Here is a 12389-nt window from a genome sequence, read left to right as displayed (position 1 = left end):
GATTAACGAAAAGAAGGGGGAACACATCTAAGTGCGTTGCTCTTAAGTAATTTCAGTTTGTTCAGACTGGTAGACGCGCGCGAAAATTATGTCGTCAATGAAATTATCAATAAACATTTTTTAAAAAGCTATCAGCGCAGGAAGGAGCAACGGAAAGTATCTCATGACTGCCAACAAAAGCATTCTTAGCCTGATGCTGGCCGGATGCATTAGAACTGAAGCTCGACCCTTAAATTTGTCCCTGCTTCTCTGAATGAAGAAAGTTTCAGTTCCAACTCTCGTGTCGGATACCCGCCGGGGTGGCTCCAGTTGTTAAGGCTCTCGTCTACCGAGCCGGAGTACCCGGGTTCGAACCTGCCCGTAGCGGCCGCGTTTCTATGGAGGCGGAACGCAAAAGGTGCCCGTGTGCTGTGCGATGTCAGTGCACGTTAAAGATCCCCAGGTGGTCGAAATTATTCCGGAGACCTACACTACGGCACCTCCTTCTTTCTTTCTTCTTTCACTCTCACTTTCCTCCCTACCCTTACGGCGCTGTTCAGATGTCCACCGAGATATGTGAGACCGATGCCGTGATTTTTAATTTCCTCAAAAGCCAACTTATCAATTTACCCATTTAACCGCCGTGTCGGCATTCATGGCGACGAAAAAGGAGACGCATGTTTTTGAAAAAATTCTTGAGTGTAGCAAAGGAGCCACTATGGCGATCTGATGTCCCCCCCCCCCCCCCCCCCCCCCCCTCGAAGGGGCACATTGAAACAAGTATTCATTAAGACAACATTGAATCACCGCCATATCTGGATTGTTTTGTGAATGACACCGAGTCTGCGAGATATAACTTTCTTAACACATTTATTGTGATGCTCGCGTTCTTCTCGTCATTTCTGTGGAATGGCGGACAAATACTGTGCCGGTTCATGATATAAACTGCACTGCCCTGCTCTTTCCTTCAATGACTGCTTCCTTTTTTGTGGGGTTTTTTGATGTGGTAAAGGCTACAAAACCTTCGCCCGCACCTCACCTATACCTCTTTGTTTGTTTGATAAAGGCTCCTTCTATGAAGTTCTCATACTCCGATTTAAAAAAAAAACCTAGATTGAATATGTTATTTTTTTGGTGTTTCACCTTGCGGAGCTAAAGTACAGTCTATGCCAGCACGTTCAATTTTTTTCTTCATTTGACTATTAAAACCGACTTAACGCTTCCTGGTTTTTAAATTTCCATATTTGGGTGGTATATCGAGCCCCGACGCAAATGACTGTGAAGGTTTTTCTGGCATGTACATGCATCAAACTGCCGTGTACAAGAGGAAATTTGTTACCTTATACTTTTAACTGACAAAGTAAAAGGCATATCTAGACGTATTGCTTAGTTTAGTATGATTGCAGATAATCAATACATGCAGCAAGCGAAATGTGCCAATCAGGTTATCATGCAGCGTAATTTTTAATCTCCGCACTCTTGACCTCTAATTTTACGCTGAAAAATCTTGGGTACAATAGCAGGTGGCTCAGTCAGTCTTCTATATTCTTCATCCGATAACAAAGAGCTACTGCCGAAATAACCGTCTGTTCCCAAGAAATTAATTGTGCGTGCGCTTCAGCTTCATATTACCATCCTCCTCTTCTTTACCACCCCTCCCTTTTTTTTTTTTTTTTTGCTCGAACACCACTGACCAGGCCAAATCACCAAAAGTTAAGCTCCAGTTCCTTTTCACCTTAACAGCTGCGGAAGTATAAAAGCTTTTTTTTATTTTCTTGCAGTCGCTGGAACACAGTCGCCCTATACGTCATAGGGTTATGTGTTTGCTCCAAATTTATGGTTATGGCGAATTTCGGAGACGTTGTTGAGTTTTATACTTCGCTGGTCTGCTGCTGTGTGCGTAAAAACGATCGGCGTTTCTTCGTGTTGGTTACATTTTTGCACCTTGATGTTCTCCCTTACCTACACTCATCCCTACGTTTAAATACAGTAACATTCATTCAGCCAGCAAAGTGCGCTATTTAGTTCGATCTCTTTCAGTGCCTCGGCGTACAGAAGGCATAGAGCAGCCTTAACGGTGTTGCGGTACGACTTCAATGATAATTTTTTTTCTGAGTTGGTTTCGGGAAAAAAAAAAAAAGGGGAGCAGTTTTTGTAGCTTAACACGTTGAAATCTGCAGTTGTTTAAATCAAACGCACTTGGATAGAGATGCAGTTAGAGCAACGCACGGTTTCGTAGACAATGACAAGCTTCTTTTTTCAATAACAATACTTACTCAAGAATGGACACGTTTTTAAACGATGATCCCACAACCTATAATGTTATTGCACTAAGATATTTCTGACAGTCGGCGCTGTCGCAGCATCATTTCACCTGCGTGTATGCGTCCCGAATGGCCTCTATATCAACAAGGCCTCACAACCGCTTAGCAAAACAGACTGCTACCTCTGCCTTAGTCTGTACTCTTCGTCGTCTCCCTCGAACAACATTACTCCTTCATCTGCTCTACCGTCTTTACCTCATTTCAACTAATTTTGCGGAGAAGCACGCTTTAGAAAACAAAAACTTAATTCGTGCTTCTAAATTACTTTGCTGTATCTCAAATTACGGCGTCTCGAGGAAAACCAAGTGGCGGTTGCATTTATTATTTATTTTGTTACAAACTGGAGATTAATAAAGAGACATGTGGACAGCGATGTAACTGCCTCTACATGAAGACATCCTGGATATTCCTTCGGTGAGTGCCAAACGGCCCTTCGTCTCGACAGCTAGTTAGTTCTTGAGGCAAAGACTTACGGTCTGTTTTCCTTGAAGCCCTCATTCCGCTCCTGATTCAATGCGTACGCAATATACTGAGCGAGGAGTGAAAATCGCTTATCTTGGTAGCAGCGTACATAAAGTTGGAACAACTCCGCTCTTGCTGTCCCGAGTGTTAGCTTTGCCGCAACACTATATTATTTGCAAAAAAGCACGCTTTACAGGCAGCAACTTTCTCACTGTTTTGCAGTTTTCATTTTTATGTACAGTATCGCGCATTTGTTATCAAGGGCTCAACACCTTTTAACGCCATACCGCCCCTCCAACCTTAGACCTTTCACTAAAATATGATGAAAAGCGCTACAGTGAACATACAGTGAATATAAAGTTGATATCAATATCAAAAAGGGTCCACATTCAGGGTTATTACGGAAATGATTACCGGGAAATGGGATGGTAGACTTTTTTTTTTTATTATATGCGACCCACAGAAAACTTCACAGCTGATATTGCCAGCGTCCCTATATTTAGCACGCTCTGGAAAAGCTGCGAACGGCCTGCGGAAAAGGGATCTACGAGAAAAAAAAAAGTGTGAAGAAGGATATTCGTGCGGACTCCTTTATTTTTTTATTACCAAGGGTAAAATTGAGCTCAGCCTGCGGCTCCCTCTGGAAAAAAAAAAAAAACTGCTTCCCGGCCTCAAATTCAAAATCAAAAAGAAATAAGAACAAATATATACGTGCTGATGACTGAAGTTCAAGGTTATGGCAGCCTCGGTTTGTGAGGCGAAAGATATTAGCGAAACTGAAACACGAATGAAGTAAGCCCGATAAACTAACGTCCCGTACAACATACTTCTTAAGCATATGACGCCGGTGAAACTCCAAAGAAGAAGACGCAGATGCACATGCCACACGTTTCGCGCAACTTTTGTAGAAAGGCGTTGGCACCGACGGCCCATAGAAACTCATGTAGTTGTTGTTGTGGTTGTGCCCTTGATGAATGGCACATACCCACAAGGGGGACATGTACAGTACGGTCCATTGTTAAAGGGAACATACGATCGCGTGGCTTCCGCGCTTTTCGAAGCGCTGCCGCCCAGAACGTACGAGAATTGACAGCACAAAATGTATGCACAGTAGGCATGGTGGCTGGTCTTTCCGCGCATCCGCCTGATGCCGCCCATTCTCGCCGCATCTAGGCAACAGGACTTCGCGAAGCGCGGTGGCCACGCGATCGCATGTTCTCTTTAACAATGGACCGCACTGTACGCAGGGTGCGCTTAAAAATACATAAGTTCTCTCTATTGATACCTCGGTGAGTATGGGCCTGTATTGTAATGAAGGAGAACTTTGCAGAACGAACTGAAATCGTTGTCATTAAGCGCGTGCCCGCTCTGGAACTCATTTCGGCATTTAAAAGTGCTGCTTTGAAAGCAGCGACGCATTTACTTTGTGTTGACTGCATAAATGCTACGCCATAAAAAAGAAATCGCTTTACTCATGAATAGCAAGAATTGTGCGCTCATATTCAGAACACTCAAATCCATAAACTAAAGATGGTGCTAAGTAACATATGACATAACGTGCAATAGTGCACATTTAGTTCACATCTGCTCTGCGATATAGCGTGCGTCAGACCGTTCCCGAACAGCCGTGGTAGGTGTCGCCCAACCATAGATCTGCCAGTGTGTTCATAAACTGTCGGCATTCAATGTAGCACTCTGGAAATGCTTCAGAGCAGCAATGAAACGCAAAATAGGCGTATAGCCGTCGCGCTCGAAGCGGAGGGCTCAAGTCCTCAAGCCGCTGCGCGCATAAATCACAGACTTGGCCTCCCCAAGTTGGTCGGTGCGGAACCAACGCGGTTGGAAAACAAATCACGTTTCGTTCGACGCGCCTCATTAGTGATACCGGGAACCTCTCCGAGGGAAAAAAAATTGAACTAGAAATTCTTGGCCCGCCTCAGGCGCCAGTGCCGGTGCTCTCTCGCGTGAGACGGTTATGGGACGCGATATAGTGAGCCGCTCCCTCGGGGTATTTAGCGAGTCGTTCTAACGCAAAAAAAGGTTCCCAGCCTGGAGAATGTGCGTAGCAGTAAATCTTCTATCTATTACCCATATTCTCTCAGAACTAAGGCTGCACAGTACGGACGGTTGTAGCATTGCTCATATGAGCGCATTAATATTTGTCTTTTAAACCAGCTGTAAAGTATGCATGTGGTTAAAATAAAAAACGAAAAATCTAATTATACGTACAAGAGATAAACGTGTTGCATACGAATATTCCTGGTGTTTGAATAGTGTATTTCTCGTGTCCTAAACGTTATTTGTTACAGTAACTGGCCGTTCTTTTTGGGCGTAAAGAGGAAAAGGAACATGAAAACTTATTGCGGCATATATGAATGAGTCAACATGTGAAAATTGGCACACAAAGATGCCTTATCCTATCTAAATTTAGTCGTTTTATTTTTATAATTAAACGAGAACATATATATCATTACTAGAAACTATACACAGAAATACATCGCCAGAGTGTCCTAGCAGTATGTATGGCGTTGTTAGGTGTCACTTTGCACGGACTAGAACTGACACTACTGTGTAAATGAATCAGCGTAAGACAACACTGCGACCCACCTGCGCTGCGCCAGGTATGGGAAACGTAAGCGTGTATAAGAAAAAAAAAAGAGGAATTGAATGCTGCAAGTAACATAAAAGCCAGCAGAAGGCAGCCTTACCAAGCATCAGTGGCAGCACATCGAGATGAATTCTGGACATAAAACAGATAGTGGATGTTACATCCTCCGTTGATGCGTCCATTGGTTGTGCTGACCTGACAGTGAGAGCTACGGAAGTACTAAAAGCCCGGAAAGCGCAACAACGCCGTTTCGTTTCGAAAGTGAACATTACCCATGACTCGTGGCGAACCACTTGCGTGTTTGATTTCGTAGGTGTTGGAGCGGTGCATGCGCTTTTCAGGAGAGCCTCATTCACGAAAGAGTCTGTGCTGACAAACAGACTGGTGTTCGGGTGATAGTTTTATCGCGTGATTTAGTAGCACATAGAGAGTTAAAGCAATATAACACTAAATGGCTGGCGCCTTCAGCAATATACTCTTGAAGATACAATTTTGCCAGTAAGGAAAGTGATCCGGGAAATGTTGCGTATCGTTCGCAGTGAAGTTCGCTAACCGGCTCCCACAATGAAGTACGTATAACTCGGGAGGCAACTGTGCAAACAGGCACGCGAGATCTTAAAAAGACATGCAACGACGTTCGATTGCGCGTGTTTCCTGGAGTCCACGCAGAAGCCGTCAAGTAGTTGCAATGCCTGAAATGACGACACGGGTCCACTTCCGCGTTGAGCAAGAGTGCAGTACACTCCACCGCTTCCCACGCAGCGAAAGGGGGGAATGCGGCCAAACGTACGCTTGCAATCGTCGGGCACATATTCACAGGGCTATCGAAAGTCATGCATGTCGTCTGCAGGGTGACGCTAAGACGCGCCTCAGCGGACGAGGACGGACGAGTAGAGGCCAGCTACGAGAGTTTGTACCCTGAGTGCATTACGGTCTCGATCTCAGATGCAAAACGTGGTCGCTGCGCGATGCAGGCAACTTCCCAGCGATTCACCTTCGCAGAACAAAACCGCGCGTGATTTTTCCGCGGCAAACCCAAAGCGCGTGCTCGCGCTGGCGACGCTACAGCCCGAGCGTCCCTTTGTGAGGACCACGCGCGTGCGCGCACGCCCCAACTGGGAGAGCGGCGGGGTGGACGGCGTGTGCGGCGTTGCCATTGCCGCGAGAGCCACGCTCCCCGGCCTCTCGCTTTCCCGCCGCCGCTCGACACCGCAAGGACGAGCGAGGGACGCAGTGACAGCGCGCGACGCGTGCCTCGAACGGCCCGCATAGTGCGTGCGTGCGCGCGTCCATGCGCCAATCGAGAGGGGCAAGTACGGCAAGGAGGAAGTGCCGCGGCCAGCGAGAGAGCATCAGCAGCAGCAGCACAACTCACGGGGTAAGCCTTCGCGCGCGCGTGGGGCTGCTGCTCCGGTAATTCCGGGCCGATCAGCGGCGGCTGCACGACGACGACTGCGGGAGGTGCATGGACGGTGCCGCCTGGGAGACGTGCCCCCGCAGGGACGCTACGGCGCCGCGGGGTCCGCTGACAGGGCTCGGCGGGGCCGCCTCGCGACGCACGGCACGGCACCGGCACACGACGGCATCACTCAGCGGCCGAGATCGTCGCGTCTTCGGCTGCCACCAAGGCTCCCGCTGCTGCTGCTGCTGCCGCTATCGATTGCTGCTGCGCGGCCCGCGACCGGGGCGCCCAGCGGCGGAGCTCGGGCCCAACTCGAGCGCCGCCCGGGAAAAAAGGCGGCCTCGCCGCTCGGAATTGGATTAAGAGCGACGCTGGCTGTCCACTGCGCTTCCGGCTCCCTTTCCCGCCGCCGGCATCGCCTCCTCGCACCTTTTAGCGCTCGAGTCGGCCGCTGGAAGGAAGAGAAAAGAAGGAACTTTGAAGACGTCACGAACGCGGACGCGAAATTTGACGTTAACACGACGCGGCTGCAACTGAGCGCTCGTCGCGGGAACTCGTGGCGACAAGTGACGTCTGTATGCGCGCGCGCTCCTTAGTTCCCAAATGTCAAAGGTCACGTGCGTGCACGAGCTTCTCTTCTCCTCCACCAAGGGAGAGGGAAAGAGCGGACGCGCTGACTTTGAAGGAAGCGTATGCAAAACTTGTTTCTGACAGTTTACCCCGATATTAGCGATAGCCCGAAGGGTTGAAAGAGTATGAAAACAACGTAGCATACCGACTCTGAAAAAACCGGCAGCACTAGTGCGCAATGTTTCTGTCTGAAGCCAGCTCAACTGAAGCCAACGACTTATTTCTGAACTTTCGCTATCTCTTCAGTAATCATTAACACGCATTGCAAGCGCCGTTGCAAAAATTACTGACATCTTGAAATCATCGTGTCGTGCTGCCATTAAAAAAAAAAAAACTGCAAAACCTCCACCCGGGAAAATTGCATTTATGCAACACCTTTTGGGCTTGTGCTGATGCATCTCCAGGAATGTTCAATTATTTAGGATGCGTGTTTTTTTGTTTCTCTCTTAAGGCACAGAAACACAACTAATGCTTCTGGCGCATTCACGGTGTAACTGCTATTCTGATTTCCTATTTCATTGAAAACGAAGCACACTACGAAATTTCCCTGCGTAAGTACTGACACTGCCACAACGCATACCTGCTTCTCGCACACATGTGGACAGGAGGGTGCCAAAGTGTACGTGCCTGTGTAAGCAAGTAGAAGGCGTAGCGTAAAATCTCTGCAGCTAATCCTCCGACTTTTATTGCGAAAGCAATACTGCTTGCACTTTTCTGCCATCGATGGAGGTTCATCCTTCGCTCCGGCGCAGCTGCGGCGCGCTACCACGTGACCGCGTGACGTCACGACAACAGGAGAGCTGGGGCAATTGCTGGGGGCCCAACTCGTCTCATCGATGGGCCGCCGCGGTGGCTCAGTAGCTATGGTGCTCGGCTGCTGACCCAAAAGACGCGGGTTCGATCCCGGCCGCGGCGGCTGGAATTTCTTTGGAGGAGAAATTCTAGAGGCCCGTGTACTGTGCGATGTCAGTGCACGTTAAAGAACCCCAGGTGGTCGAAATTTCCGGAGCCCTCCACTACGGCGTCTCTCATAGCCTTAGTCGCTTTGGGACGTTAAACCCCATAAACCAACCAAACCAACCAACCGTCTCATCGATGGAGGCTCATCCTTCGCTCCGGAGGGTAGTTCGAGTCTGCTACGCGTGATTTCGAGAAACGCTAAAAAATTGGCAGACGCTTAGCTTGGTTAAGCCCGGAAGGTTGCGAAAGCAAATTACGAGCAAGTTTAGCGACTACAGTAGTGAAAGGCGAAAGCGTGAGTGCAGCACGAAACGCCGGAATTGCCTTAAAGTGGTATTGAGGTGTCCACTAAACCACACAGTTGGTAAGGCGCCTTGCCTGAGTGCTGCACGGAACGCCGGAATTGCCTTAAAGTGGTATTGAGGTGTCCACTAAACCACACAGTTGGTAAGGCGCCTTGCCTGAGTGCTGCACGGAACGCCGGAATTGCCTTAAATTGCTATTGAGGTGTCCACTAAACCACACAGTTGGTAAGGCGCCTTTTCTTTCCTCCAAATCAACGCAGCCTACAACGCTGTCTATGTCAGAGCGCATCAATGAACGCCGCAATTAGCTTAAATTGCTATTGAGGTGTCCACTAAACCACATAGTTGGTAAAGCGCCTTTCTTTTCCTCCAAATCAACTCAGACTACAACGCTGTCTATGTCAGAGCGTATCAATCCTTCGGTCCGGCGCAGCTGCAGAGTGAGGACGCTCGCTAGACTGGGATAAAACGGGGCTGCGGCTGTGCTCCTCGCAGTGCTGTGCTATGTCGGAGGATGCGTACAAGGCGAGGCTGGAACGGTGTTCCGCGGCCAAGCGACGGCGCCGTGCCGAAGAAACAGACGAAGAAAGGGAACAACGGTTGGCGCAGAAACGTGCGTATGCTGCAGAATGGCGAGTACGCCGGCTTGGTGTGGGTGCATCTACAAGTTCAAAGTCAAGCTTAAACGAGGGTACTTTCATGGACGCTCTTAATGCCAAAGAAGAATGTATGAGTAGTGCGGAGCGATATAATCTCAAGAGAAGAAAACGCCGTGCGGAAAAAACGCCGGAAGAGAAAGAAGAGCGGCTTGCTAAAAGAAGAGTGCAGTATACAGCCAAGAAGAAAGAGCAGGGAATTGTGGTGATTCGAGACGGTGACATCGTGGCTCAGCGACGTGAAGAACAAGAGATAAGAGTTGGCGAGTTCCAGTCTGCTACGCGTGAATTCGAGAAACGCCTTACGAACAATCCGTTTGGTTACGAGTGTTCCGTGTGCGGGCGGCTGTGGCATAAGGATAAACTTTCTTCGGTAAGCGAAGTAATGTTTCCTACCTTGCGAAAGGCGTATCCACAGTGGGATGAAGAGACTTTAGCCACTGCAATGGTGTGCAATACCTGCAAATGTAGTCTAAGAGAGAAGAAGATACCATTGTATAGTGTGTCCAATGGTTACAAATATCCACCTATGCCAGAAGGACTGGCGCGGTTAAACCCTGTAGCCGAGCGCTTACTGTCTCCTCGCATACCATTTGTACAAATCCGTAGACTTATGAACTGGAATAATGGTCAGTTTGGCATCAAGGGGCCGATAGTTAATGTTCAGGTAAACACGGATGAAATGCTGCAACAACTGCCACGACAAGTGGATGATCAGCAGGTAATCTTTGTGAATATCAAGAGGCGACTGTTTGCTAAGACCGTGTATCTGGCCGATGAAGTTTCTCGCGAACAGCTACCACCCTGGGTGGAAGTACTTAAAGATTCTCCACTCTATAAGCATTACGATGTGAACATCGACATGGTCAAGTTGAACGCAATGATTGCCGAAATTCAAGACAACGAGTTTGAGTTGGAGGACTGTGATGAGGGAGAAGTTGCTGATCCCGTGGCAGAAGCCGTTGCATTAACTACGGATCAGCATACAATGGTCTTTGACGAAGACTTAACTTTGACAACTGCACCAGGCGAAGGGAAGAAGCCAATAAGTATCCTCTATGATACCCACGCTGAGGAATTGTCGTTTCCGCAGATATATTTGGGCCATGCTAGAAACATCAAACCAGAAGCGAAACCTACAGTCTTTACCATGGCTGCGTCAGAAATTAGAAGAAGTGACAGACGGGGAGCCTTGCCAATGCATGTTCTCTATATGGCCATGAAGATCATTCGCCACCGTGTGTGTGACAATTTGAACGTCATGTTTCGAAACAAGGCTCAAATTGGAGGCTTAACCAGGGCAGATGTGGAAAATCCCGAGAAAGTGGTAAACTTAATCGAGAGAGACACGGGATTTATGAAAGGTGTGCCGAATACGATCCAGTATTGGCATAACCGCAAAGCGGAACTGTTTGTCATGATTCTGCAATTGGGCAAACCTACTGCATTTCTCACACTGTCGGCATCTGAAGTTCATTGGCCTCGCCTTCTTGAACTACTGAAAAGCTTAAAAGCATCACCTTCTACGTTGAACATTGATGAAGAGGAAATGAGTAGCTACCACGCAGCGGTGCTCATAAATGAAGATCCGGTGGTTTGTGCTGTATACTTTGAACACATGGCACGCGTGATTCTGCAGATTTTGTGCAACAAGAAGATTAGCCCCTTTAAACCGAACCATGTGGTCGAGTATTTTAAAAGGATTGAATTTCAACACCGCGGCAGCGCCCATGCCCACCTTCTTCTTTGGCTAAACGGTGCACCTAACGAAGAAGTGATAAACAATGGAATGCCAGAGACTTTCCAACTCGCAGATCGTCTGCTTTCACTGAACCACGATGCTCTGGAGAGGCCAAGAAGCCAACTCCACGAGCAGACGCATACCTGCTATAAAGGAAACAGAAAGATCTGCCGGTTCAATTTCCCACTTTGGCCCATGCCCCGGATGAAGAGCGATGTCAGCAGTTGAAGAAGAAACGAGATTGGCTACACGAAGCCTTGAACACTACGGTGTATGAGACCTACGAATCAATGTGGGATCAGCATGCCATTGAAGACTATTACGAGTACATTAATGTGATTCGCAGTGGTCTTACACGTCCGACTATGATGCTCAAACGTGACTTGGACCAGTGCAACATTAACGCATTTAACCCCTGGATAGCCAGTGTGCTAAAGTCCAATATGTACTTGCAGATCATCTTGGACGTGTATGCGTGTGCAGCCTACGTTGTGGAGTATGTTAACAAAGCCAATCGAGGTGTCTCGTCTTTGAGCCGGTCGATTAAGAGTGTCATTAGCGAGAATCCAGAGGTTCAACTTACGTATGAGCAGATGTTAAGAAAAGTTGGTGTCCAAATGATAGATGCTATTGAAATGTCTGCACAGGAGGCGGCTTGGATGCTGCTAAACTTTGAAATGAGCCAGACCAGTACCGATGTAATCTTTGTGAATACAGTGTGGCCAGAAGAAAGAGTGCGGAGTAGAAAGACTGCTAGGCAAATGGATGCCGAACATCTGGAGCTCAATAGCACTGACATATGGCATAAGACTGCCGTGGAAAAGTACGAGGAGCGAGCGGCAGACATGGAACATTTGACCTTTGCAGTGTTTATGACGGATTACAGCCTAAGCAGAGGAACGGAGTGAAGAAAGACTGCGATCCTAAGATGCCGAGACTATGACATGAACGATGTCGTCAATTACAAGAGGGAACATGTTATGCTATACTTGCCCTTTAGGAAGGAAAATGAATTTCTGGATGGAAATGCCTTTCAACAGATGTTCGATTAGAACAAGGAGAGAATTATGGAGGTAAAGGCCAAGTACACTAGCGGTGTAACCAAGGCTCACCTACTTGAGTGCATACGTGACATTAACACTGGGCAAGGTGTACTTCCTTTCGTTGTGCAAGAAGACCAAAAGCGGACTGGTTGTGCCACTTTGGTCGAAGAGAATGATAATACGGATATCGTGCCAGAAAGCACAGTGACTAGCGTCGTGGTGGCTGCATCATGTCCAGCTGTTAAGAAACGCGAAGATTGCATGCCTTTGCATGAATTT

The 12389-nt window shown here is 47.9% G+C and overlaps 2 protein-coding genes across 3 annotated transcripts in view; one reads left to right on the top strand and one right to left on the bottom strand.

The window, feature by feature from the left end:
• Nucleotides 1–7005, bottom strand: part of LOC149342437 (guanine nucleotide exchange factor DBS-like) — a 245758-nt gene extending 238753 nt beyond the window's left edge. Inside the window, exon 1 of one of the 2 annotated variants that reach the window (XM_089544754.1) lies at nt 6749–7005. The gene's annotated coding sequence lies outside the window, so the exon portion shown is untranslated. The remainder of the gene's footprint in view (nt 1–6748) is intronic. The other variant, XM_089544751.1, reaches the window with a different exon arrangement.
• Nucleotides 7006–9090: 2085 nt separating this feature from the next.
• Nucleotides 9091–10988, top strand: LOC149342436 (uncharacterized). The gene is made up of 2 exons (XM_089546798.1): nt 9091–10375; nt 10966–10988. The coding sequence occupies exons 1-2, from the start codon at nt 9175–9177 to the stop codon at nt 10986–10988; spliced, it is 1224 nt and encodes a 407-aa protein (XP_089402924.1). The 5' UTR covers nt 9091–9174.
• Nucleotides 10989–12389: the final 1401 nt, after the last annotated feature.

This window comes from Amblyomma mixtum, chromosome 5, assembly GCF_055824585.1.
Source record: "Amblyomma mixtum isolate Tamu chromosome 5, ASM5582458v1, whole genome shotgun sequence".
Classification (NCBI taxonomy): Eukaryota; Metazoa; Arthropoda; class Arachnida; order Ixodida; family Ixodidae; genus Amblyomma; species Amblyomma mixtum.
The sequence above is the reverse complement of the archived record's forward strand: the minus strand, read 5'-3'. Positions and strand labels throughout refer to the sequence as shown.

What these genes read in the sequence shown, in the direction of transcription:
- LOC149342436 (XM_089546798.1), top strand. Translation starts at nt 9,175, where the DNA reads ATGTCGGAGGATGCGTACAAGGCGAGGCTGGAACGGTGTTCCGCGGCC. An exon ending in CGAAGGGAAGAAGCCAATAA is followed by an intron (nt 10,376 to 10,965) that starts GTATCCTCTATG and finishes GTGATTCTGCAG; the next exon opens with ATTTTGTGCAACAAGAAGAT.